At 41.4% G+C, this 27,853-nt stretch overlaps 1 protein-coding gene and 1 long non-coding RNA gene across 3 annotated transcripts in view; one reads left to right on the forward strand and one right to left on the reverse strand.

Annotated features, from left to right (window-relative positions):
• Nucleotides 1–27,853, forward strand: part of SYNPO2 (synaptopodin 2) — a 79,796-nt gene that overhangs the window by 38,629 nt on the left and 13,314 nt on the right. For both annotated transcript variants that reach the window (XM_063157021.1, XM_063157022.1), the window contains exons 2-4: nt 14,096–14,247; nt 18,510–19,294; nt 22,347–24,532. In XM_063157021.1, coding sequence (XP_063013091.1) covers nt 14,096–14,247; nt 18,510–19,294; nt 22,347–24,532 — 3,123 coding nt within the window. The remainder of the gene's footprint in view (nt 1–14,095; nt 14,248–18,509; nt 19,295–22,346; nt 24,533–27,853) is intronic.
• Nucleotides 14,424–19,719, reverse strand: LOC134418561 (uncharacterized). The gene is made up of 4 exons (XR_010027810.1): nt 19,606–19,719; nt 16,812–16,892; nt 15,981–16,201; nt 14,424–15,788 (listed from the first exon to the last, which is right to left on the reverse strand). It is a non-coding gene; the product is annotated as an uncharacterized LOC134418561 (long non-coding RNA).

A 27,853-nucleotide genomic window follows, 5' to 3' on the forward strand; every position in this document is an offset into this window, starting at 1 on the left:
TTTCTTACTGAAATGCTGCTGTAGGAGACAAATAGGATTAAGCAACACCATTGTGTTGTAAACAAACACCAGCAGTCTGTAAGTCATGATTGTCCAACCAGACCAGAAGCCCAACAGTTCCTCTCCAAACTGTGGAAGAAATCACAGTGGGAACATGAATTGACAACACAAGTTTGTTCAATTCTGTACAGATCTTTTTCCTCTCTATTAATACAAAGCCAGAGATTAAGGGTAACAGAGTTAGGTGTTTCCTGGGTGATTCTATGTGACTAAAAATCAAGCTTCAGAAGAAGGCTCCCCAGCAAAGCCAGAACTTCAGATACTCTTCCATTTTCCTGCTATTAGCTATGACTACTATTCTGAGCCCACCTGACCACTGTCTCTGATGGCTTTGCTGCAGCACTCATTCAGTTTAGGTGCACTTTGTACTCAGGATAACTAATAAATATGTACCTGTAAAGGCTGAATCTGTAACATCACGTTTTACTTAGTTTCTCCATGAATAAAACATTGATTATTTGTGGAGTTCCCCCTTGTGTTGTCACGTTAGCATAGCAAGTTGTCTTTTGGCATCAAACTCTGCTTGGAGTTATCTCTTCCCTCTTGCATCATCACTTCAGATCAAGAGCCTTGTCTGACATTTTAAATGCCTAAAGCACTTGTTTCAAGAAGTTGAGAGAAACTGGAATAGTGAAAAGCAAATATTGAGTCTTCAGGTTTCATCTTAGTTCCTTCTCACCCACAAAAAAAGAGAACCAGATGAGAGTATCTTTGTGGTTGTCACTTTTATACAGAATTTTTCTTCCCAATTGAGTAACTAATACTCTCATCTATAACAAAAAAGTAATGGTCTCCCCAGCACAGCCTTATATAGTTCTTTGAGTAGAATCTCTCTCTAAAAATAGAATCTCTTTGACATTGAAGCTCCAGGCAGCAAGGAAACTGTTGCATTTCAAGCTGAAGCTTTTGGAAAGCGCGCTCTGTATTTCCTTTGCGAGTGTCCCGCAAATGTTCAAAATGACCTGTCCTGTGGTGAACTTGGAGCAAACAAGATTTTGTTTGCAGCTGGTGCTGTTGCAGCAATACCTTCTTAGAAACAAGCAATAAAAAAAAGATGCAGCACTGGCAAAAGGTGCTGGATTTACAGCTCTGCAAAAATAACACTTTCTTTGCCCCCCACCCCTGCCCCCAGACACAACTGCCAGCTTTTCCCAGACTGCCTGGCTGGGCACGATATCCTATCCTGAGTTAAGCCCAACACTTGCACTGAGGACAACAGGACAAAAACAAACAAACAGAAATCTCACACATCAGGGGAGCAGTTTTTTCCAGTTCTCAGGCAGCCATTCCTCTTGGGAATACACAGAAAGGAATGGGCAGGGGGAGCACAAATCCTCTTCATCCAGCCTTTGAAAATGTTGACAACTTGCTCTTACTAAAGTCAGGGACTAAACAAGCCAACTCTGCCAGCATGCTGGAATTGGAGACTGTAAGAATAGGAGGTCTAATTCCTGGGAGCACTAAGTCCAGGAGCATTAAACAGAGCTCAGCACCTCTGTGTTAGACTGGCCTCAGACACAAATGTGCAAGGACAACAGCCACAGTTGGACATGGGACCCAGAAGTCTGGCTCAGCTTCCACAATTACTGTTGGAGTAAAACAGCATTTCCTCAGTGTTCTGACTACTACTAGCAATTTGCCATACCAAAATAGTTCACCTTCTACCACTCTAATATTCTCCTGAAAGCATATTTAACATTAATTTGAAATTGCTGGTATTTCCAAATTATGAAATGTGAGTACTGATCTTAAACCTGCATGATTGTCCCATGTGTTCAAGAGCTGCCTTCACAAGAAAGGATTTAATGGGGTGACGAAGTGATCTTTTCAGTAGAAATACTTATTCCTGTGTATAATTATCTTTGGTTAAAGCCACTTCAGATTAAGCCACTGAAAAAAAAAAATATTAATTCTTGTGACAGTTTGCATCAATCCATTATTCTAGCCTACCCTGGGAGAGATTCATTCTTCATTCAGCCTTCTGTTCCAGGGCAAGTCTCAGGCTCTACTTGTAAGATACTTTGGTTGGTCCCACCAACCAACACCTGACTTACACAGGATTTTATTTAGGAGCTGAAAGACAGATCATGAATACTATGCTCTATGTCCATTTCATGAAACCTGCATGATTGTCACATGTGTTCAAGAGCTGCCTTCACAAGAAAGGATTAAGGGGGTGACAAAGTGCTCCTTTCAGTAGAAATACTTATTCCTGTGTATAATTATCTTTGGTTAAAGCCACTTCAGATTAAGCTACTGAAAAAGAAATATGAATGCTTGTGACAGTTTGCATCAATCCATCTATGGCCATTTTAGAGCTTGATAAAATTAAAACTAGGAAAATTCTGGAAATATTCTTTAAAAATTGAGACTCAGATAAGGAAATCTTCATGACAGATTATAGGCTTTAATTTTTTGGTTAAAAGCACAGGTTAAAAATCTTGCCCAGTGTTTTTTTTTTTTTTTTTTTAATTGCCCAGGTGGGTGAGAAAGCCCACAAAGGGAATACTTTTGTCTCTTAATTCCCTGGAGCTTTTAAAAACATCTCTCAGGAGTCTCCAGCCTCCATTTCCCCCATCATTAGGGCTTCCAGCACAAGCACAGAAACCTTGTCTCCTTTTCTGGGAGGAGAAATAGACCACTGACCTCCCAAGATTTCTGGCTTCCTCCAGGCTTGGATATCCTTGGATGGTGTTCATCCCCTCTCAGAGCCATCATTGCTCCTTTCCTGGCCAGCTTCATTTGAGTCACCAGGGAGAGGTGAGGCTGATGAACATCCAAATTTCCTGATGAGTCACAAAACAGGAGCTGTGAGGACTGCAGCCAGGCAACACTGGAAGGCCTTCACATGAACCTATGTGTTGGCGCTCACAGAACATTTGCCAGCTTTGGCACAGCTTTTCCTCCTAAACACCAAGGTGGGTCGCCTGAGATTGCCTCAGTTCTAAAAGCTTGTTTCAAAACATTACACCCTAAGCAGGAGGCATGCTAAGGAAATTAAAAGATTGGTAATTGATTCTGCATGCTTTCTTTGAGTGTTTGTTTAAATTGTGAGTGTTGGGAGACTTGTCTGAAACTGTACCTCATGGCTAAAGCTACTAGTCAATATAAATTTCTACACTACCAGTCTCAGATATGAAGAGTTGAGCAATTAGAGAAGCGTCAAGGAAGAGTGAAAATTCAGTGAAGCAGGCAGTTTTGAAATTTGGCAGTAAGAACTTTCTTGGGAAGTGTAGGGAAGCTTGAATCTAGCTGACTTATTTTGAGAAGTGGAAGGAATAGATACAGTTCAAGAGAGAATGATGTGGTAGAGTTCCATGTGAAGCCCTGGTAAATAAATCTAGCAGCTTTCACACAGGACTATTTTTATATAGGCTAATTTTAAATTTTATTTAGGTGAACAGTCCAGGTAAAGATGACCACAAGCACTAGGAGCTGGAACACAGCCCCTGTAAGGAGCTCTCAGCTGAGTTTGGGCCACTGTTTGATTCATACTTCTCAAATGACTTGGAAGACTGTGCTTTCCTGTGAAGATTATTTGGCATTGGGTACTTTGCTTGTACATAACACAATAACTGCTTAATGTATATTATCTAGATGCTGCCTTTACCAGATGCTCATGGTATTTGGTTTCTTTGAACAAAGTCTCTCATTTGTGCTAATACAGCCACCAAAGACCCCTACCCTGTAATCTGAGATCTGGCCCAGTTGTGCTGAGTTTTGTACACACAGAAAGCTCCCACAACAAACACGGGGCCACTGCTTTCTCCACTGGGAGTGAGGCAAAGCCTCCAGTTACCTCTGCATGGTGTTGACTGAATTGCTGCCTCAGCAGTGAGGCAAGTAGCAAGAAATACATCACTGGGCACACATTTCAGGATAACCTTGACATCACTGACAGCGATAGCTGCAGCCCTTGCTGAAACAGAAACCTGTAAGACGGCATTTGTTCCTTCTTGCTGCCTTTGCTATTCCTTTTGGGAGGATGATCATATGGCGTGCTCATGTATTTGCAAGCTCATGACATAATGTTAAGGGATTGTAATAAACAATACCATTTCAGGGAATAGACTGGGGAGACTGAACATTTTAACTGTCACTGGAGCAGTTTTGCTTTAAGGATTAAATGTGTTGTCTCAAACCCAGATTTGTAATGAGAACCCTCCTGTCTTTCCTTCTCTGCCTGTTCCCATCCCCCCTGCATCAAGAGAATTTGGGCAGGTGACCAATGGAGTGAAAATGAGACAGGGGAGCCACACAGAACAGAGTAATTGATACAGGATATGAGGCTAGGAATGAGTGGATTTGACCAAGTGCACACCAGTAAACTGAGTGGCTCATTTGCCTGCCAGCAGGATGGATTTATAGGCTGTGTGTCACTAAGAAGCCAGTCATCCCCCCTACTGCTACCTCCCCAAAAAACCCTCGTGCCCCTCATATCCCCCTCCCAAAACGTTGCTTAATCTGAAAGGCAAGTCACAAGTCAAAGCATCAAATTACACAAACATGCTTTGGACTAAACCAGGGAAAGTACAAAGACCTCCAGCAAACTAATTTCTTTTTCCTTTTTTAAGAAACTGAAGGATTCAGTTACCTCACATACATTTGCTATTTTCTCCCAGCAACCCCAAATCTAGGCTAGAAATGTTCTCTTTGCAACAGTGTGCATATATGATATACCATCATTCTTTTAGCAGCACCAGCAGGTAAGTACTTTCAGGTAGCAGGTTTTGCTTTTTACCTTTCATTTACTGGTGCTTTGACTGCAATTTTGGTATAAGAAAGGTGTCCCTTTTCCTACTGGAAACTCCCAGTGTATGGTCTTGGAACTGTACAAATACTGCAAGCATATTGCAGTTCCTCTGCTCATCAGTGACAAGAGCTCAGCCCCAGGTTAGGCAGTGGATATACTTAGCACAAGAACTGTCTATTGTAGCACTTGTTGCCTCCAACTGTTCAGTAGCAGATAATAAAGACATTTTCGATCTCTATTTATTCTCCCTTGACCTTATCGTTATAGAAATTCTAATCTCCAGGACATAAGGTATACTGCAGTTAAAGACTTTTGATTCTACCTTTATACCAAAGCACTCAGTAAAGGTGCATTATATTCTCAATCCCAAAGAAGCTCTGACAATGCAATTATCTCTCTGCACGGGGAGCAGTGGGAAGGAAGAAATGAAAACATAGCTACAGTGTTCATGGAGAGATCAAAGTTGGTTAGGACTCAGAAATAAGGCAGGAAACATACAGCCAGTCACTGCTCAAGCAGTGCAAGAAGGAAAGGGGAATGGAAATAGAACAATCAGTGCACATCTACCATACTGAAAGCTATGGCATCATTCCTCCCCTAGTCACATGTTCCACCATAGCAAAAATTCACTGTAAAAAGTCAAAGCAGCATGACAAAATTTTGGTTTTGACACATCAGCTACAAGTATGCAATGGTACACACCAAGAAAGGCCATGCACTGGATCTGCTGTACAAAATGAACAGCAGACTTTAAGTGCCGTACACCCAAGCTCACTGTTGGGAAATCTGCTGTGTCGCCAGCATACCACATCAATATTTCAGAGGTCATTATCTCATCTCTTCTTCAGCTGCTAACTTTGGATTTCTGCCAGAAAAAGGCAACAGCCAGTAAGATGATACACTAGTACATTAGGCAAGGCTTTTGGGAATTTGAGCAGGCTTTTCTTCTCACTGAGATCAGTCTGCTCTCTGAGTCCAAATGGCACAAGTGCTCTGTCAATATACAAATGGCCAAACAGGTTCTGTAACCCTCCCATGACAGAATGTGCAAGAAGTTCTACCAAACTGCATTTGTCAAATAGACAGTGCGAAGATCTGAACCTTTATATAAGTACTTCTGACACTGTGGGAAGGAGGAGACAACAGTCACTGAACTGATCCAGAATCAAGAAGTATGATTTCACATGTACAGCCCAGCAGAAGAACTGGAGACAGAATTAATCAAAAAGTAAAACAATATGGTACCATATCCTCTCTGCAGGAATGTCCCATGAACTTCTACATGAGCAAACCACGAATAAAAGTCTGCTTTAGCTGTGAGTTGCTAAGTAAAACCAGAACCTTTGCAATGGGATCCATGGATTTTAAAGTTTAAAAGTACCTTTGTTTTACATGGCTTAGCATCCTAGATCTCCTGTGTTGCCATAAGCTACTATAATAATATACCAGCATTCAATTTTTTCTAAGATGATCTTAGTGATAAGCAATGGCAGCACTCCTGTGCATTCAAAGAGGGCTTTTCTACCTTCCCTTCTGGAAAGGCTTTTTGAACATTTAGTAATAAAACTATGGATGGGCATATTAACTATTTTCTCCTTTGATGTCTTTAAGGTTATTTTGTCTCATAACCCATTTAGAAAGATAATTACCTGTACAGATAGACATGAATGTGGATGCCTCTAGGAGGTTTCCTTTAAGACCAGAAGGAGAAAAAAGTGGGCTGAACTGCCCAATTCCCAATATAATTGTCTTGCTACTGGGAAGAATTTGGTGAGAGGAAATATTTTGTGCTTACCTTACAAGCCAAAGATACTTCATTATTCAAAGCTTGCTCTCAGGAAAACTGTTTGGGAGATAACTTAGAAGCATCTTTGTTTAACCCAGTTAATTGACAGGCATTTCCATTCTCTCACTAATCTTACTGTGTAAATACTGCATACAATCCCCAAAGGAGGGGACACAGAGACTTCAAGGTAAAATATAGAAAAGTAGTTTATAGTCATAATGTCTCTATACTTATTATCTATATTTATAGTAGCTGAAGTCACAGCACTTGAGCTGTAGCTCTGGGGCAAGGCTCCTCATTGCATTCCCATACATTCAGAGGAGCTAGGGAGCAGTTGGATCTCACAATCCCAGGGAACTTGCCCTGTCTGAAGCTTTTACTCTGTGGCTTTTTCCCTGACTGATTCTGAAAGAAAGTAGCTTATCTGGTAGAGAAATTCAGTCCAGAGAGGATGAGAACTGGAAGCAGCTTGACGCAAAGCTACCTCCAGGCAGCACAGATGCAAATAGCTCGAGCCACATCATGCAGCACACTCATGCTCAAGTACAGGCATGGCTAATGAAAGCAGACTAAAATTTGGTATGCCAGCCTCAAAGAGGCCCTTTCTAAGAGTAAAATGCATGCAGCCATCGTGGAGTCTGTATACAGAATCCATACACCCAGGTAAATCATCCCACTCCAGCTCCATCAATGACATTGTTACCTCAATAGCATTTTACCCATTTTGCTCAAAATGCAATCCATAAGCTTGAGCCCTGTCCTACTAAAAATGCCTTCAGTTTAAACCAGAACCTGGTATTTCCAATGAATGCAAGAGTTCTAAGCAAGAGTATTTCCTAATTATACGTTATACGGCTTTTAAAACCTCTCAAGGAACTCCTCTGCTACAATTACTCAGTTAAATCTACAAGTGGCTCCAATTTCCTTCCTGAAGATCTGATGACTCTTTCCTGTCTGCACATCACTATCTCTCTACTGACAGCTGCTTTCTCTTTGTATACATGGTAAAACAGAAATTTAAGAGCACAAAGGTCTCCCAATTTTCCTCATTTATGGGCCACTTTTTTTCCTTAAGACTCATTATTTATACAGCCCACATTATAACTTGTGATGGCAGTGCTTGGGGATGGGGAAGAAAGCGTTAAGGTGGAAATACATTTGGATGTTCTCATTGTAAACCTGACTGAAGTCCCCTTCAGAAACCATGGAGAAGACAAGGGATGTGAGCTTGTCCCTTCATCACCCCCTCTGATTTAGCAATAGCACTGTTTACCAGCCTGCAGCCTCTGAGCTATTTAAAGGATCTATGGAGATGCCTAAAAACCCCAAGCACCTTAGGAGGTAGGCTTAACTTACTGTACAGTCCTTCATATCTAACCCCCGAAAAGCTCACTAACTGAGGGCTACTTGTCTGTCTAAAGAACTCCTGCATGCATAACCATTGCCAAACAAGGCCCTAGAGCCTAATTTATAAACTGTTGCTGAATTAATTTGATTTGTAACTTCATTTTTAATTCCCTAACTTCATACAAGTCAAACTACTTATAGATTAACATTTGTCACTCTGAGTGCTTCTGCTTCCTTCTCATAGAAAAGCATTGTTCATTTTATTAGAGTGACAGATAACTTCCAAATACTTTTAAATACATTTACCAGCCACTGTCCTTGATGTAGGATTTTTAACAGAAGAGATGAAGTGCCTTTTTTGGTGGGTTTTGGGATTTTTTTAAAATACTGTCTGCAGGAAACACTGATCTTTGATTGCTGATTCTGAACTTCATGACTAACACTTAGCTAATCAATTAATGAGAAAAAATAACTTCTGGAAAGTATGACCTAATGTCTGATAAAATTAATCTAAGTAGTGAATACATTACTTTATTTATGCTGGCCTCAAAATATTTAAGAAAAACATGTTAGCCAGATAAATTTATTGCAGCAATTAACAGGCAGGCCTTTAATTGTTGCAATACTAACTAGTATTTAGTTAAGTGGCGAGGCTGAGTTCCACTATACTTTGATACTTTCACCTCTATCACTTTGTCAGCAAGCAGAATAAAACTTTCCCTGATGGCTCAGATTTTTCATCACTTCATCACTTCCCCTGTCTTTTCAATCACTTCGAATCACCACCTCTTTCATGGCCAGGACTAGGCCTATTCAAGTCAGTTGACTTCATTGTAATTTCTGACACATAACCCATTTAACTTGGATTCTTAGCTTAATTATACTTTCTCTCAAAATTAAAGTATCTGACTGTAAATAAAAAAAAATGGATTTAGAAACATCAGAACTGTATTCAGGGTGTCAAAGTTATAGTGCAAGTTATTTCTTTTAGAGAGAGTATGACTTGTGAAAGGAGTGCATCAAACACTTACTGCTTTAATATCAGTATGATCATCAAAAGAAGCAGCAGCGTCTCTCCAGCCCCACATTCTTGCATACTGACACCTATTTTCTCTGCTTCTTTACCATTTCATATCTCTGGCAATACAACAGAACAATTAAAAACAACTCAATACAAGGCACATTTAAACAATGTCATTATATTAATAGTTAGTTAGTTAGTTAGTTAGTTAGTTAGTTAGTTAGTTAGTTAGTTAGTTAGTTAGTTAGTTAGTTAGTTAGTTAGTTAGTTAGTTCTAAACAGTAAGGGTACTAATCCCAAGATTTAGGTTAATGATTACTTTAAAAAGGCTTTAGATAGAAATTTATTAAAGACATTTCTGCAAGACATCAAAGGGCAGAGTTTGCTACTTAGTAAAAATTACTGCTTTAAAAGCTGGCTAGTTTTTGGGTCTGAGAAGGTAACATTAATCTGGGCAATCATTATTCAGTAAGGGTATAACAGCACCCAAAGGACATGTCCTTTGCTATTGATGTTTATTCACCAGTTTAAAAGAAAACAAAAAGGTCACTGCTGGTAAAGTTTGCAGCTGACATAACTAAAGTAGTAAACAATAATGAGGAGGGACAACTGATCTAGAGAAGTCCCTTGCCTGGTAAGCCTTGCTATTTTGGGCAACATATTTCATCACAGCAGAACACAAGGCCAGCCAAAGACCCAAAACTGCCACTGAGGACACACATGTAAATAAGGTTCCAGGAACCAGCTTCAAACCTTGAGGGGCAACAGCAGCTCAAAGGAGGCTTCAGGAATCAGACAGGATATCCAACTGAATAGGCTCTTCCAGAGGTGACCCCTCAATGGAAGAAACTACCCTGTCTGTATGAACAAGGTGCCTGAAATGCAGGGAAGGATATTTCCACTGGCAGTGGCAGTATTTCCTGTTCTGCTGTTTGTAAGCTGCTGGCAAACTGAAAAAGGATGAGTAAATAATTCTGAAAATAACTCATGATTTTGGAAAGCTTGCTTTAAATTCAGAATTTTGCAGTGCAAATATATGTATATTTTAAAGCTACGTAAGTCTTATTTTATTCGATATAATTTTAGGCTAAATGGACTGTGCTTATGGTCATAGTGCTCTTTTCCTCAGACTGGTTGCTCACTCAGGCTGTACCTGCTGCACAGCACTTGGACACGTCCCAGATAAAAGTTTGTACTCCTGGCTCCAGAATAAATTAACTCCAGGACAAGATGCACATCATCCTTGACAAAAAACACTGGTAAAGATGATGAAAAGATGATAAAAAATCTTAATAATTCCTCATTGTGCCATTAGAGAACCTGGACTGCAGAGTGTCCTCAAGTCCATTTGCCTCACTTTAAACTCCAACTCACTGACCTTGTTACCAGGTTCAACATACCTCAACCTTGATCTGCTTATTATAGGGCTCAAACATGCACCCAAAATCATCAGCTGGTCAGCTGAGCCCCAGTTGCTGTCTGTGCATCCACTTGTAGCCACAGCAAGTAACAGGTGCATCTACTCCAGCTTTTTAGCTTCATTGGGATAACATTTTTGAAGCAAATTTCTCTGTTATTCCTGATTTACCATACTTTGTTTCATAGCATGGAACAGTTCTGGGTTGTAACTGGAGTGCTTTCAGATGAAATCAAAGGAGATCTAGTTATGTGGGAAGGAATCTCCAGTTGGCAGAAGATTTGATCTAGTTTAAATTAAAAGCACTACAGTGCACACAGGATGAGGGCTGGGCCCTCCCATTTGCTTTCTCTAAAAATACCTTTTCCCCACACTCCCAAGAGCACTGCCACTGTGTATCCATCCATTTATTCTTTCCTGGTGAAGAAACTGGAACTGCCATGTTCTAAGCATCCATGGCTACTCTAGCCCAGGCAGCATCCCACAGGCACCACCAAAGCTCCTGTCCTATACTTTCCCCACGTACCTGTTCTTTGGGAGGTGATCTCTCACCAGGCCAGCACAGCACCCAGACCTTGCTCACTCACATTTTCCACCTAAAGTCCTCACAGATCCTCCTGAGCAGCCTCTGGACAGCCCCCAGTCCCTGCTGCCTCTGAACTGGTACCAGGGGGTCCTGGATTGCCTGGGGTGCTCAGACAACAGTGAACACCCAGGCCAAGTTCTTCACATAGCATGGAACACTTTTCTCCTAAGTTTAATATTTCTGTGGATGTGAGGAATTGCTCAGCACATGACATTTTAATCATCAAAGAGCACTCCTGATAGTGGGAAATTCTAGGTACAGGAGAAATCTGGGAATAAAAAGAAATTACTCACTTCAGGTACATGAATAATAAAGAGTCCTGACTGAGGGGGAGCAGGAAATAGAGGCAGTACCAGCTGAAAATGGAGTGGAACTCTTCAAGGTGCCCACTAGCAGCTGGTATCTTGACAGGTTCAGCACTAACAGCATCAGCCCAGTTTTGCTGTTTTATACTGGTATTGCAGACATTGGAAAGCAAAGAAAATATTTTCAAGTTGTTTTTTTTTTTTTGTGAGATCCCATTCAAAACAATTTATTGGGAAACTCACATTTTCTTCCTCAGGAAAACTTCAAGTACAAAGAAGTAACAAGTACCTGAGAAAGCCAGGACTGCACTCAAGAGCAATCACTGGTTTTATAAGAATCTCTCCTGCTTTACAGCCAAATAACCTTGCCTTAAGTCCCCAAGAACTGGATAAAGGTTTCTTACTGTCTCCTGTGTGACCAAGTTGCATTTCTGCTAACAAAAGCAGCTTTTGTTTCCCAGTGAGCTCCTCAAAGGCTTTCTGCCAAAATTTTGAGAGAAAACTGTCCACTGAACACATATTTTACCAGGGAGATCTTTCTTTCCACAAATCTTCTTGGAATTTTGTTGTTGTTGTTGTTGTTCTGGGTGGGTCTTCTTTCTTTCTTATTTATTTATTTATATTATTTTTCCCAGAAATCTGAAAAGTGTTGGTTTACATGAGTAAATTTTTATTCATTTTTGTGGGTTTCCAGTGAAAACAAATAAACAAAGCCAGAAACAATTGCAGCTTGCCTAGCAAAGCAGTCTACATATTGTGGGGTAAGTGGCTGTTATGCTGAGGCTGAAATAACATGAATGATGATGGGATATTCTATCCTAAAAGCAACCTGCTATAATTTACCACATAACCTGCCCTTGCCTACTTTCTTCTGGGTGCTCTCCCTTCCCTTTTATTACCCCAACAGAAACATACAAAAAAAAAAAAGGTTAATATTGAGGTGATTTTATACAGATATTGTTCAAATTTGGGAGGGTGTTTTTGCATGCAGTTTCATATTTCTCAGAATTGTGATCTCTCAACAATTCACAAGGCAGAAAAATGGACTGAGAGAACCTTTTAAGAACTTTGAAAAGAAAATCAATCTCTCTCCTTGTCTGTTGTGTTTTCTTTTTAATGCTATCAAGGAGTCCCTCAAACACTAAATAAAGAAAGATAAACAAGTTTTCTTCTCACAGTCTAGGTATCACATTGTGCTATTTTGGAGTTCACAGGTTTCTATAATGGGTGTTTATAGATTTTCTGAAAAAGGATCACTCAAAATTCTTCATGGCATCTACATTAAATATTTACATTCAGGCCAAGAATGTCTTGTAAAATTTTAATAGCATACCCCCCTATTTAAAAAAAGACAGTAACTAGACCTCATCCCAAATTCTAGCTCTTATATGAAACAAAACCTTCTAAGCACTGTCTAAAGTGTCATTTCTTCCCAAGGCACAAGGATGTTTATGCTCTTGTCCAAGGGGAGATAAACAGAGCAGCATACCACTCCATATTTGTAAATGTTAACTCTGCAAGGTAGAAACTGGCTTCTGTATGCACCAGGCTTCTGTTCCTTCACTGCTCCAAGAGCCGTAATGTGACATATAGGAATGTGGAAATTGAAACAGCAGAGATAGGCATGGTGGCCCTGCCACAGTAAAATGTGCAGTCTTACTGCTGTGGCCCACATCATCCTGACTCCAAGGAACTTCCTTTCTGAAATGTATCTTAGGTACCAGCCCAGTGGCTTAAAAGAAAATCTGGGACAATTCCATGAGTCTGCAGGGCAGTTTCACCCTCAGGTCCAGAGTATATCAGAAGTAGCTTTCCTACAGTGAGTAGGAACTGACTCTGCCACTGTGAGTGTGGTAGAAATGCTACTTCCCTAAAAATTTTCAAGAAAACACTATGAGAATTAACAAGGGAAGCACGCTGAATGAACTGGATGTGGGATAAGGCCAAAGTACTCACACCAACAGGTAGAAATGGAGCTCAAAGAACTCAAGGACAGCCTTTTTTTGTGTATATGTCGTTCTAAAATAGACTTGTGCAAGAATCCTGGTTAATATAACACACTCTTTGCCAAATATGTACTTCAAAAATAGCCATCAACTGTAGGCATACCTTGAGTGGTGTTAGAGCTGTCTGGGTTTTGTTATGCAAAGACTGTGATAAGTTAGAACACACTGCCAGTGGAAAAAGGAGTGAAAATGAAAAACTGAGCTGCACAGGATTCTTGAATGAGAACTTAACAGGGAAGTTTAAACCATAACAGGCGTGCTTCAATAAATCAGGGCACTTACTCACATGACTAAACATGGATTTAGGATCTCCAGGGATGCAGATGTCTATAGTTTGGAGACTAAAACTACAGTTGGGCTTCTAAGGAAAAAGTGACCAGCATGTAGCAATTGATACACTGCCCAGAGAGGCCTGAATTTACAGACTCTTCATTTACAATCTCAGTGCAGATTTCAGCTCTTAGTAGTCCTCATTTTCAGAGAAACTAATGGGGCAGTTTTTTGCAGTTCTGCTAAACTGTGATCAATTGATTGTCTGTCTCAAACTTCCACGTCTCCCAGTTTTAAAATAATTCATCCATCCTGTTTGACACCTAGCTCACAAGCTCAGTAAAGCAGGTTTTGTATTATTACTGGCCAGAATAGTGTTAACCTCAACTGAGGCAAGTTATTAATTTGTGTTACTGTAAATTTGTTTATGATCAATATTATCAATCCTTTTTCACAGACAAAAAGTATGCTGAGGACATGGTTGCTGCTGTTTTCAAATGAACACTAATTGTGCAATTTGGAATTTTTCTTTGACTCGTTGTAGGTTCGCAGCAAAAGCAAAGCAGCCAAGGCTGGACTGTGTGAGGGGGATGAGGTGGTGTCTATCAATGGCAAGCCTTGTGGAGACCTGACCTATGCTGAAGTCATTGTTCTGATGGAAAGCCTGACTGACGTCCTGCAGATGCTTATCAAGAGGTACAGGAATGCTCCAGATGCTTTGGTGCAATTCAGTGAATCACCTGGAAAATGCTGGCTTTATTTTGCAGACTTATACTGAGAGGTTCTGATAATCCTGTTGTTAATGTCTGTAACTCTGCTTGGATGGAAAAGGAAGACAGAGAATTTGAGCTGAAGGAATTAATGTATATAATTTGAACAGCAGCAGTCAGGCACAGAATTAATAGTACAGTCTCCAAATGTAAGTATTAATACTTGCAAGGTGTCCACTACCATATATGCATACTGCAGAGCCTTGAGTTCAGTTATTCCCTGCACCCCTTTGAAGCAGTGAAGTGTTGTTATTCCCTACAGATAGGGAAGTGAGGCTTACATAAAACAAAGGCTGTATAGATGGAGAAACTGTGCTACCCAGATACGCCTTGATGATGACATGGCAAATGGTCTTCTTGGGTGGCAAAATGTGTTAGTGGTCAGGAGGAGGAGAGGGTCTGGAAGTCATGAATTCTATTTCTGTAGCTGTTATCACCTCACTAGATGAGTGGGGGAAGTCACAGCTCTCAGGGTCTCAGTTTCTGCCTTTGCAAAATAGTGAGAGGGAATTTCAGTTTTTGAAAATGCTTTGAGTTTCTTAGAGCAGAGATGCCTCATGCAAACTTGCAAGCAGGCCAGCATTACTGCTCACTGAACATCAGTCTATTCCAATGCCCGTTCTGTAATTGCCATCAGTGTAATAAAGGTAACCTGAGTTCAGAGCCACCTACAGTAAAGCACATTCTCCCCAGACTGTGAATTCAGACAGGATGAACTCTGAGTTGCCTTCAGTGGGGATAAGAAGAGGAAGAAAATTCTTGAAACTCCCACACTCCTTGTAAGGGCTTAAGGCTCCCCCCAGAGCTACTGCAGCTCCCTCTCACAGGCAGGACCAGGAAAGGATCAGAATTCATCATGACAGCTACCAGAGCGGTGTCCCTGGAAAGGCTGAAAACAGGCACTTGTCTCTGGCTACCAGGGATGTCTACACAGCATATGGAATTCCTTACAGTTCCTGCAACCTGCACAAAGGAGCTTTCCTCAAGTGCTTAGCAGTTCAAAGTGACAGCCTGCCTTCAAAATTAGATGCTCTCAAGGAGTGCCTATTTTATTTATCACAGACATTTTTCATGGCCTGTGTGTACATGTTGTCTGGGGCTGAGTAATGGATCAGTATGACAGGATCAGGGGGACAGAGGTAGCTGAGGATTAGATCTTATCTTCCCCAGAGTGCACAGCTCCTGCTCCTGGTTCAGCAGGGGGCAGCTGAGTGTTCCTCATGTGATAGCTGCATTCTTCTGTTTTTAATTCATAACGTGGCTATTGGAGTTGCACTTGTAAGAATGATATTTGTGGCTGACCAGCTGTCTTCTCTTCAGCCATAGAAATAGCTCCACATACTTTGACTCCTGCCTATTGCTGTTCCATAACTGATATTTCAGTTGTCTGAAGGCCACAGGATGCTGCAGCTGAAAGGGACTCTCCATTGCCCCTGCTAGAATGCATGGTGAACAGCAAGGCACGTCCTGAAAAGATGAGAATATCAGAAAATATCAGAACGAGAACAGAGTGTTTATAACATATAATTCAGTGTTTCATGGACTGAAACCATGTCAGAAGTTTTAGGAAAATTGGAGTTGCTCAACACTCTGAAAGTGACTAAAATGTTCTAAAAATATTCACTGTGAGAATCTTTAAACTTCTGCTCATTAGCTCACCTCTCCCAAATCCCAGTCCTTGCTGTCTGTATCTTCCCAGGTATGGGAGAATGGACTGAAACACTTCTCTTCCACTCCCACCTCATTTGTGGGTACTATCCCTCTCAGCACAACCCCCAGAAGGATTTCTCAGGAAGTGTCTTAGCATCCTTTGAGAGCAATGAGAAGAAAATTCTTCCTTTCCTGAGTAGCCACTTGTTAGCAGCCACCTCAAGAAAATGCTAGAAAGAATGAAGAAAGAATAATTTAAGTGGCATTCCACTGGTGATCTTTACATTTAAGTATCTTTTGTTAGCAGGGAAGAATATTTTGCATTGAAAAGTCCCTGAATTTTTTGCATGAAGGATGGATTTTCACAGGCATTAATTGTTGACCTAATTCTGCTCTTACAAATCTTACTTGGAGTAAAATTGGGCTTTTAAAATAGTTTTTAAAATGCTACTTGGCCTTTGATGTCTACCAAAAGTTTTCCCAATGCCGTGAAAACCACAGTGAGTTAGTGACCAGCAGCAGTGCCCAGAAAATGCTGGGTTTACAGGATGAGAGGAAAGCGACACTCTGCAGGGCGGGCACTCCCAGATGCCGTGGGGGGAGCTTCTCTCTGACCTTCCCGGCAAACGCTGGGCAAATGCTGAGCAGATGGATCCGGGAACCGTGCAGAGAGGGGACAGACACTGAAACGCCAGCCTGGCCTTCTCACATCAGGGTTAGCAGCTCCTGGGCTACTGCTGAGTCTGGAGAGAACATTTCTAGGGGGAAGAAGGGAGTGCTCAGTGCATGCCGACATGAAATACTCCATGTAGAGAGTAAAAACATGAGCCTATGACAAACCCTGCCGTGCTGACTCCAGGAGTTCTGCTTCCTTCCTGGAATTACACCAGGGCTGTTGTTCCTCCAGTGAGCTGGAAAGGCCTGAAACAGAAACAATCATGTGACAAAACAGAATGTGAAACTACAAAAAAGAAATCATACCCAGTATTCTGCCTTTTGACACAGGATGCACAATTATGTCTATGTAGAGTAGAAGTATATCCATACGTAGCAAGGGCCTTTTAAGGTGGAAATCTTTCTCTCCCACACATACACACAATCATTCAACTACCAATAAAGGCTAACATTTAGCTGGCCCAGCCCCCAGTCCATATCTTAGAAGGAAATGTTTACAGATCTCTGTAATTTATCTGTGCTCGGGAGCACTACAATTGATCATCCAAGCAGCACCATGCGATGGGATCCAGCAGCACTCACAAGGATCTCCCTAAATGAAAATCTGCTTGACCTTTAACAAGCCCCATATGCGGTGAAATGGATGTCACCCCTCTCACGCTCTTTGAGGCAGACCCAGGCTGCCACAAGCAGTGAGCTGCATGCCTGAAAAATGAGCGATATTGAAGTTTCTTCAGCACACTGACAGAATCATTCCTTCTTCTGCTTTTTCTGACCTTGATTTCTAGGGGGTTCCAAAGTTTCAGAATAGCCAAGGCTGCTTTGGATCTCAAAAACCTCCCTAGTACTTGATATTAATACTTTACTGAGGACACCTACCACTTCCCTCATTTGAAAAAGTGCTTTGCTACCTTCTAGCAGATAGAAGCTCTAAATAACATGCTGCAGCCTTGCTGTACAGACAAGATTTCTCCTCAAATTAATAGTACTCAGTATAGTCCAGAGTACATAAAGAAAGTGCTAAGGAGTACACCAGGTGTCATAAGATCAGCAAATATTTTACCTGGGCCACAGGAATGAATAGTTTAGAAAAAGGACCTACACTGACATATATTGTAGGTTGTGTAAGTGAGAACAACATTTTCCAGTTGGAAATAGTATATTTTTAAATAGGTAGGAAATACTGTACAGGTTCACTACCCTTTTTTGCTAGATCACCAGAATAGGCCCAGAATATTTCAATTAATCCATGATATACAAGGATGATGATCCTCTCAGGAATTCTTCGAATGTGAATTTCAAATATTCATTTCCCTCCCTCTGATCCTTATCCAGTACTTCTCTATTCCTTAGAGAGTGAATTATTTGGGACAGGAACCACATGTAAGGATGGCGCCTAAAACAGTTGCAGGAGTGGCTACAGAGCCAAAATTTGGCTACTCCTGTGGTGACATGCAAAGTCAGTTTTCTCAAGGACATGTGAAATATGAAGAAGTATTGTCTCAAAAGTCTCAGCAGCATTTCTCTGGAAACTCTGTAACAAAAATGTGTCTGTGAAAGCACACTGATGTTAAGAATGATACAATTTCACATTTTAGGTTAGTAGTGGGGTCATAGCTCTACCAGAGTAATGTAATTTCCTTCTTACTGCACTGCTAAGTTGAAAAATTCTGAAAGATGCAAAGATGCTTCTATTTAAGATGTCTACATTCTGGGAAAATTCTTCCATTAAAGTGGACCTGCTAGAAGGTGCCACAATTAATTAGGGTGGAGAAATACTATGCAGAAATTGCCTTTGCAACTCTAATTACAATGGCTGTGCTTACAGCAGCTTAATTTCTTGAATTGTTTATGTATGTGCAGATCCTCCAGTGGAATAAATGAAACCTTGAATGCTGAAAGAGAAAACGGGGAGCATGAGAACAGAAAAATTGAGGACTATGGGGAGAACACCACACTGCAAATGAACACAGAGCAAGAGATTCCCCACGGAGACTTATGCATCACAGAGATTTACAGTGGGACTCACCACGGAGCAGCAGAAAGCAACACACACTTTGCTGAAACAAAACAAGAGACCACACAAAGCCACAGAATTGCTCCTAAAGTGATAGCCACCCCTAAAGTGATCGTGACAGACGAGGCTGGTGTCAGAGGGGTGGCAGAAGAAGGTGCCATGGTTGAGCTGCAGGTGTCCCTCTCAAATGACGCCCACAAGGCCACCAGTGCTCCTGCTGTGACTCTCCTGGGGGCAGAGGAGTTCCCCCCTGCAGGCAGAGGCCCCAGTGCACAGCAGGGCGGGAGCAGCCCCCTCATCGCAGTTCCCCTGGCAGTGAAGGAGGGCAACATCCAGTGGTCAAACAAAGTAGTCCACTTCTCTAGCAGCAAGGAGGTCAAGAGGATCCAAGGTGCAGGTCCATCTATCCCCAGGGTGGAGGTGATCCTGGACTGCTCAGACAGGGAGAAGGAAGCGCCCAGATCTCTGTCTGAAAGGGGGTGTGTTGATTCTCAAGTGGAAGGAGGGCAGTCAGAAGCACCTCCTTCCCTCCTCTCCTTTGCAATCTCAGCAGAAGCCACAGTGCAGGGAGAAGACAGCAAGCACTCGGAAAAGGAACACAGACCTCTCAAGCACAGGGCAAGGCACGCAAGTGAGTATGTCCCATCTAATATTTGCACTGTCTGGGGGCATCTCTTGTAGCTTTGCATATAATTTCAGGATTTAGAATGCATTAGAAAAAAACATGTTTAGAAATTTTTTTCGGAAGTTTTCTAACTTTCCCTCTCTCTTTTTCTTTTAAATGATGTTTCTGTTCTTGCTTTATATATTTTTTCAGGGTAATACAGTGCTCCTGATGATGAGCCAAGAGTGTACCCGTGCCTTAACTGTGCTGAATAACTTTGCTTAGTATACTTCCACTTTGAAATTAACTCATGACTTTGTCCAACTAAAAATACTTACATCTCCTGAAAGGGCTGAACTCTGCTGGTCTTCTAACTCATATTCAGTGGCAATCTGTAAAATATTAACAAAAAGAACAAGTTGCTTGCACATGTCTAAGTGAATCCTGTGGCTTTCTCCTTTTATAGCAAAAGCTTTGCGTGGTCATTTGCATCATCTAAAACCAAAGCCATGCCACTGCTTTGAAAAGTTAATAAAAAAGTCTAGCAGTAAAGCTTGATGTTGTCTGCAGAAGAGATTTTGACAGACACCAGCATGTGTACAACTGTTACATGATCCTTTTGGTTTTGTCAGCCTTCTCTAGACTGTAAAGTGAACATGTTATTTCTCCTGACTCCCAGACCCAGAGGTCAGCTTCAAAATGAGTCCAAGAAGTTTACATGGAAGCAAACTTGCCACTGGAGGCAATATTGATTAACTGGGTGTAGAGATGTATTATTTATTACTTAATCTATTTATTTCTTTGTTATTTTATTCATCTGGGAGCTTTCTATTGGTTGCTTGCTCCTTCCCAGCAATGTGAAGAATCCTGTCTGGGGATTTTGTAGCAGTATGTCAAAGGTGCTTGAATGTGTGCAGTGAGATACTGTAGCAACAAACTATTTCATATGCAGCGTTGGAACTCCTCTGCTAACCCACTGCTAATTCCTCTGGAAGCATATTTTTAGCATGATAACCATTTGTGTCTCATTGGCAAGTGGATTAGGCAGTTACTTATGCCTAAGTGTCTGCATGCAACCCACATATTTTGGGCATATTAAATGAAGTATAAAAGAAAAGTGCACATGCTTCACATTTTGGCTGCAAAGTCAGAACCAATTGTGGAACTGTGCCTGCATTTCTTAGGGAATTACTTGCAGTGCCTGTCTTAAAAGGAAAAAAATACAAAGAATGAACTAATTTTTACATTAGAAACTCTTCTTTCAAGAAGTCCTGTACTTTTTCCATGTCAACTATGACAATCTCAGTTTCTTATAAACTAGTGGCAGGTCATTATGCTTAGGAACAAGTGATTTACTACAATTTTATTATTATTGTTATTATTACTACTACTACTACTACTAACCTGTCTAGACATTAGAAAAGACAAATTGCCCAGCCTAGTGAACGCTCTGTGTGCAGCAAGCACTATACATGTTTTCTGCAAAAAGAGAAGTTATTATGCATTTAAGTCTGGAAAAAAAACTTTTAGAAAAGAACTTTTATTATGATCTCTTTAGCAGAAATTTTCTCTGCAAATATTATTCAGATTATATTTACCTGAATAGGAAGCACTCCAACACTAAAACCCATAGTTTTGGAAAATACCTTCCTATTGTAAGCAATTGGATTGTCACAGGACTGAGCCAAGGATTTTGTGATGCCGCTCTCCAACAATAAAACATTACAAATTGCTGGTTTGGGTGCCATGCTCTTTTCTCTTTTATAGATTCTTGTGAGGATCATTGGTCCAGTTGTGCAGTCATCTGGCATAATGGCAAAACTCCAATTGTCTTTAATAGGAGAAGTATCAGACCCCATCTACTGACATGGCTAAAAGGATCATGACTAGAAAACACAGGGCATAACTTTCTTTAAAAAGTTTGTTTTATTTATGCCAGAAAAAGATACTGAATAATTTACTTTTATCAGAGGCATGTTTTTTCCTTGTGACTATAGATTTAGTCAGGAATGGCTTTAAATTCTAGGTTTTTTGAAGGGAGGGCCTATTGAGGCTGTAATTGATGAGGTTCAGTGGTAGAGTACGAGGAAGGGAAAGCAGCAGGGACACCACCTGACCACCATTGCCCCATGAGGGACATGCTACATGTCCCATTACAAAGAAGCAGTCACACTGATGAACAGTGCATCCATCAGCCTTGCAGCTGCATCTGTTCCTCTTTCACATGACCTGAAGAAAACCAGTAGCTTATGCTTTCAGAAATATTGTCATTGATACTCCAGTGAATACCCTTGAGAAGTTAGTTGAGTCTCCTTGGTTGTGCTCTTAAATGTGGATTCACTCTTGCCACATTTCCAAAATAAATATTCTGTATATGTCATATCTTACAGAACTTATATTTCATGCAAATAATGCTTGTTTAAAGACTGAAACCTGCTTTCATTGCATACTATGGACAAAGGGGTTGAAAGTCAATGCTAATATTTTCTGTGTATGCCCTTCTGGATGTCTACTTGCTTTTAAACAGCTAATACACAGTAGCATGCTGACTTATAGCAAGTTTGCAATTTACAGGAGTAAAAGAAGCACCTAAATGGCAGAAGCTGCTGCCACTGTCAGACAGAATCTGCTCAGTTTCATTTGGTCTTGGACATTAAGCAGTCATGGGCCTGCCTGGCTGGGAATGGCTGCTGTAAGCCTAGGAACTTGTAGTCAAATACTTGGAAAACACCAGACCAGAAGCTGGATAAATGAGTAAATATCACCTGCCTGTTGGTCCTGGGAATAAAAATTGACAATGTTAGAAATAAAGATGTGTATAATGTTCCTGTTGAGCTAAGAGAGTTCTAAGGAAAGTGATGTAGCCTTTGAACTTGCATGGGTGTGTCTCCAAGGCATGCTGAGTATGGCATTTCTAACCCAGCTGATATTGTGAGAAAAACTCAAGTATAATGAACTTTCCATACAAAAGAAATGTTTTCATATTTAATAAATTTCAGTACAGAAAAATGCACTTGTTAGTCTCCTTGCAGAGTGGTGGGCTGCATGAATTAATTGTGCACTCTGATTCCTTCCCCAGGGCTCCGACGAAGCGAGAGCCTGTCGGAGAAGCAGGTGAAAGAAGCCAAATCTAAATGTAAAAGCATTGCACTGCTGCTGACAGCAGCTCCCAACCCCAATTCCAAGGGGGTGTTGATGTTCAAGAAGCGCCGCCAAAGGGCGAGGAAATACACTTTAGTCAGCTACGGGACTGGGGAGTTGGAACGTGACGAGGACGAGGAGGAAGAGGGTGAAGGTGAAGAGGGGGACAAGGAAAACACTTTTGAGGTGAGTTTGCTTGCAACAAGTGAGTCAGAAATAGATGAAGATTTTTTCTCTGACATTGACAAGGACGGCAAGATCGTGACATTTGACTGGGACAGTGGTCTGCTCGAGGTGGAAAAGAAGACAAAAAGTGGAGAGGAGATGCAGACGCTTGCAGACACCACAGGGAAAGGGGCCCTCATGTTTGCCAAGAGGCGGCAGAGGATGGATCAGATTACGGCGGAACAAGAGGAGATGAAGGCAAGCACAGTGCAGACAGAGGAGCACAGGGAAAGCACCATGACAGAGAACTTCCAGAAAGTGAGCTCTTCCATCTATCAATCAAAAGAGGAGGAAATGTCGAGACAGCAGAGCTGTGTGAGCAAAAGCTACACAGACGTGAGCCAGAATCACAGCAAAGTGGTACAACAAAATGGCTTTGGCTTAGGACCTGGCACAAACCTCACTTTTCAGTCCTCTGGAACTCAAAAGGCACCATCTTTGAATAAAACAGCAAAACCCTTCCCTTCTGGAGTTCAAAACCGAGCAGCTGCACCATTTTCACCTGTAAGAAATGTCACCAGTCCCCTTTCAGATGCAGCAGCACCACCTCCTTACTGCTCTGTCAGCCCACCAGCTGAGGCTTTCTACAGACCTGTCTCAGCTCCTGTGGCCAGCAAGGCCGCCCCGCCCGCATGGGCAGCCACGGAGCCCACGGAACACATCGCGTCCAGGGATGAAAGGATTGCCGTGCCAGCCAAAAGAACTGGGATACTGCAGGAGGCAAAGAGAAGAAGCACTTCCAAACCCATGTTCAATTTCAAAGACGCACCCAAAGTAAGTCCTAATCCTGCCCTGTTGTCCCTTGTACACAATGCAGAGGGCAAAAAAGGGACTGGAGCTGGTTTTGAGTCAGGACCTGAAGAAGACTACCTCAGTTTGGGAGCAGAAGCTTGCAATTTCATGCAGACTCAAGCATCTAAACAAAAGGCCCCTCCTCCTGTTGCTCCAAAGCCTTCACTCAAGGTGTCTCCTTCTGCTAGTTCTCCACTTTCACCGGTTTGGTCACCTTCAGCTGCAGCTTCCAACAAGCCTCCTTCTTTCCCAGCACCAGCCTCACCTCAGGCAGCGTATCCTGCACCACCCAAATCTCCACAGTATCCTCATTCTCCCATCCATCCCCCAAGCACTCTCGACCTTGCTGGTCCTTTCAAAGGGCCTCAGGCCAGCCTGGCGAGTCCAAACCTTGCCCCCAAGGCAACACCAGTCACCCCAAGCTCTGGAGAAACAAAGCCTCCCTTCGAGATGCCACCAGAAATGAGTGGGAAAGGAGCACAGCTGTTTGCCAGGAGGCATTCCCGAATGGAGAAGTATGTGGTGGATTCAGAGACTGTGCAGGCTAACATGGCACGAGCAGCATCTCCAACTCCATCTTTACCAGCTTCTTGGAAATATTCATCTAACGTCCGAGCACCTCCACCCGTCGCTTATAATCCCATCCACTGCCCATCTTACCCTGCTGCTGCTACCAAGCCTTCCTCTAAAGCCCCTGCTGCTACCAAAAACACAAAAAGAAAACCTAAGAAAGGTCTCAATGCTTTGGATATCATGAAACATCAACCTTATCAACTCGATCCATCTTTATTTACTTTCCAGCCTCCTAAGGAAAGCCTTGCCCTGAAGCAGACATCGAAGCTGTCCCCCTCAAAGCAAACACTGCCTTTACCCACCTTCCTTCCACCTGGTGCTGGCTCTCCCACGAGGGCCCGGCCCTCCTCGGTGTACTCCGTGCCAGCCTACGGGTCCCAGCCTTCGTTCCCGTCCAACGCCTCTCTCCCAGGGAATGAATCTTACTCACCCACGGGCTACTCTGCCTTTTCTAAGCCAGAAACCACCACATCCTCTTTGTTTACCGCTCCGAGGCCAAAATTCTCAGCCAAGAAAGCTGGTGTCACTGCACAGGTGTGGAAGCCATCGGTTATTCGAGAGTAAACCTGGTTTCTAAGCAGAAACTTAGTGTCCATTTTGCTTGCAGTCACTGGTTTGCAGTGGTCACCTGGCACACAGACTGTGCCAGTGGTATTCCTTAGCTTACTTAAGAATGTCAGATGTATCACCTCAAATCTGGGTCCAAAATATTTGAACTTTTTAAAGGAATCAAAATAGATCTAAAATTTTTAGCACATTTATGTATTTTATCAGGTGCTTTATAGAGATGACATCCTGAAATGGAGAGGTGCCATTGCATGAAGTGAGCAGGACACTAGGTTTTTGCTTTAGGACTACAACAATAGAAACAGTGAACAATGTTCCTGGTATGTCAAATTAACAGAGAACAGCTTTCTTCCTGTCACTCTCCCCAACTGTGTTCTAATGACTTAGGGATTAGAGGACTTTGGTGTTGCTTTTTTTTAAAAGAAGTGCCTTATTAACTAACAGCAATATGTATTATTAACACAGCATAAAATAGATACAGTGGTAGACTCTGACTGATCACTAGCAGAACACAACTGGATAGACCTTTGGCCTGCACAGAGCCTCATGGAATTCACTCAGAGTCTGTCCTGGCTCAAAGGTCCTTCCACAGGAATCTGATTGATCAGCCAGGGGCTTAGCTAGTAAGCTATGTGGATCAGCTGTGATCCAAAATCATGAATTGCCTCTGTGATTTCACAGAGAATGTGCTATAAGAGATGCTGGAGTGTTATGAAGACTAAAAAGAGGTGGAAAGACAGCTGGACAAATTGCTAAAAATGTCCCATTTTGGGGAAATTTCACATCCCACATGCAGGCATATTTTTAGCCAGAGTTTGCCTTGAACCCAGCAAGTATGAGAGAAGCATGTAAATCAAAATTATTGAGCAGTCAGAGAGGTGAGCTGGGTTTTGCAGCTGTAATGCAATGAACCAGTTTCTTGTGAAAGCACAGTGACTGAGAACTGGAGGGCTGCCTATAGTGTAGAGTTCTGATTCTTGCTCCCAGAGTACTTTGTGCCACAGAAATTACCTGTAAATCATGATTATGACCATGTCTTCCTACTGGCCTCTTGTACACATTTAATTTTCTTCTCTTGGGCCTCTACAGTGCTTCTTCACACTTTAAATCTTTTTACTCTGGTCTTTTGCTTTTATCTTTTACTTGTCATATTGGGGACTAAGGATTGAAATACTGCTACTGGGGAGAGCTTCTAAGAGTCTGTGATCTTGAAATGTACTGTATAATCCTGCAGTAAATCTAGAGCAAATATTTGAGTAGTTTAGCATGGCTTTCATCAGCATTAGTGGTGCTAGGGCTAAAACAAGGTGCTGTTTCTCACAACTAAGGGAATCAAAATCCATCCCAGGTGGGAAGCTAAAGATTAAAGCATAACTCTGTGAATAAAGGTGGCAGAATTTGTTGGTATATTTGTTTAAACTATCATTCAGCTAGTTACCGACCAGATTATGGACCTTGTATATCATAGCAGGGTTTGAAGAACCATCTATTTCAATGAAGAAAACATTCCTAAGTATGAACAAAATCTCTGTAGTTTGGTCCCATGATGGTAACTCAAAATGCAATCAAAGATGAGAAGAATGCATTCGGTTGCACATGCAGAAAGCAGGCTGAATTCAAACTCTAATCAAATCAATAAAAAACACTCCTATGAATTTTGGACCTCCAAAATTCTACTCTCCCCTTTAAATTTTAGATTGGGATAATGACTGCATTAGAAGAAAATGACCAAGGGGCCATCTCCCTCTTAAAATTCAGAAAAATTATAGGATGTTCAGAGGGGGAAAAAATTGGAAAACTCAAGAAATAGTTATACTGCATTTACCTGGAAATAGAAAGTAGCAATATTTTAGTCCTTTGGAGATCTCCATTATACCTGTTTTCCACTGTCAATACCTGTACTTTTCTTCTATCATTAAACTTGTCCCTTTCCTCTCTGCCTGTTTGTGGCTTTTTTCTTTGGTTTGGCAGCTTTTTTTTTGCTTCACATCCATGTACAGACTGACAGCTTATTTTTGGGGGAAGACTATTTCCTATGCTAGTCTGTTAATACAAAAGCTCCTCCGTCCCTTTCCCCACCTCTTTCCTCTTCCCTTTGCTCCCTCCTTTCTTTCCCTCTTTCCAAGATCAATCTGGAGTAGCACACACTATTTTAGGTAGACTTCAAGACACCAGGATTTACTTTGAATAAAGATCCCCTGCCAAAGGTAAGTAATGCTATGAAGAGACACAGAAATCCAATCAGCCTCATATTGCCTTTCTGTTTTTGCTTAGTCTCTTCCTGTAGAGCACATCTGTAAATTATAATCATACTTCTGTACTTGTTCACTCCACCACCAAAAGAATATTTCCCTAAGGAGGAGACTTATGGCAGCTTTGTCCTTCCTCCACAAGTGTTGGTATTGATGCATGTGGCTCCGAGACACAGGAGCTTCCAAAATGCATCTATGCTGAAAAGCTGAATTTTGATCCCATTTGCATTCAAATACAAGTATTTTATATGGCCTAGAACAATGACAGAAGGATTTTTAAAGCACCAGTTAGAGTTAAAAACAAAAGTCTCAATGACATTAGTGCTCATAGCTCAGTTTGGATCTTTTGAAAATCTCATTCAAAGCCCATCTCTGAATTCAATTCCTTATATACACATCATCCTACACACATGGGACTTGCATCCAACTTGGCTTCAAGGCTCGTTTTACTAATCAGGTAAGTCTTTAATTCTTATTACTGTTTCAAAAGACTGCTCTGCCTACAGGTTTATCCAAGACGTAATCTCTCATGAAGCAGAAATTTAGAGGAAAGCTGAGCTGCTCATTATCATGGGTCTAGATGAAAAGCTAAAGTCAAATGTATCTGAAATGTCAAGAAAATGAATTATTTGTGTAGAGGAGCCATCTGAAATTTCATTTGGAAAGGGCAGTGAGCTTTTGTAGATGGTTTTCTGAAAAAGCTTTTAGAATTATTTTATATAATATGGCCAGCCTGCCAAGATGCAGTTGTCATCTTTGCTATGGAAGCATATTTAACAGTGAATTTTAAGCCATGTCCAATAACAATGCTTCCAGTATGTTCACATTAAAGGAGGAATTTATGTGTTTTATGACTATTTTAACACATTTTAACACAGACTGGAGGTATTATAATACACCAGTTTTGATCTCACATTCTAGACAGCCTTTTCATAAAAACAGCTACCTCAATCAAGGGTTAATATATCTTCAATTTAATCATAAATTAAGTTATAAACATCCTGTTACATAACTGAATTGGAAAGTTTTGTTTTGG

This window comes from Melospiza melodia, chromosome 5, assembly GCF_035770615.1.
Source record: "Melospiza melodia melodia isolate bMelMel2 chromosome 5, bMelMel2.pri, whole genome shotgun sequence".
In the NCBI taxonomy this organism is placed as follows: domain Eukaryota; kingdom Metazoa; phylum Chordata; class Aves; order Passeriformes; family Passerellidae; genus Melospiza; species Melospiza melodia.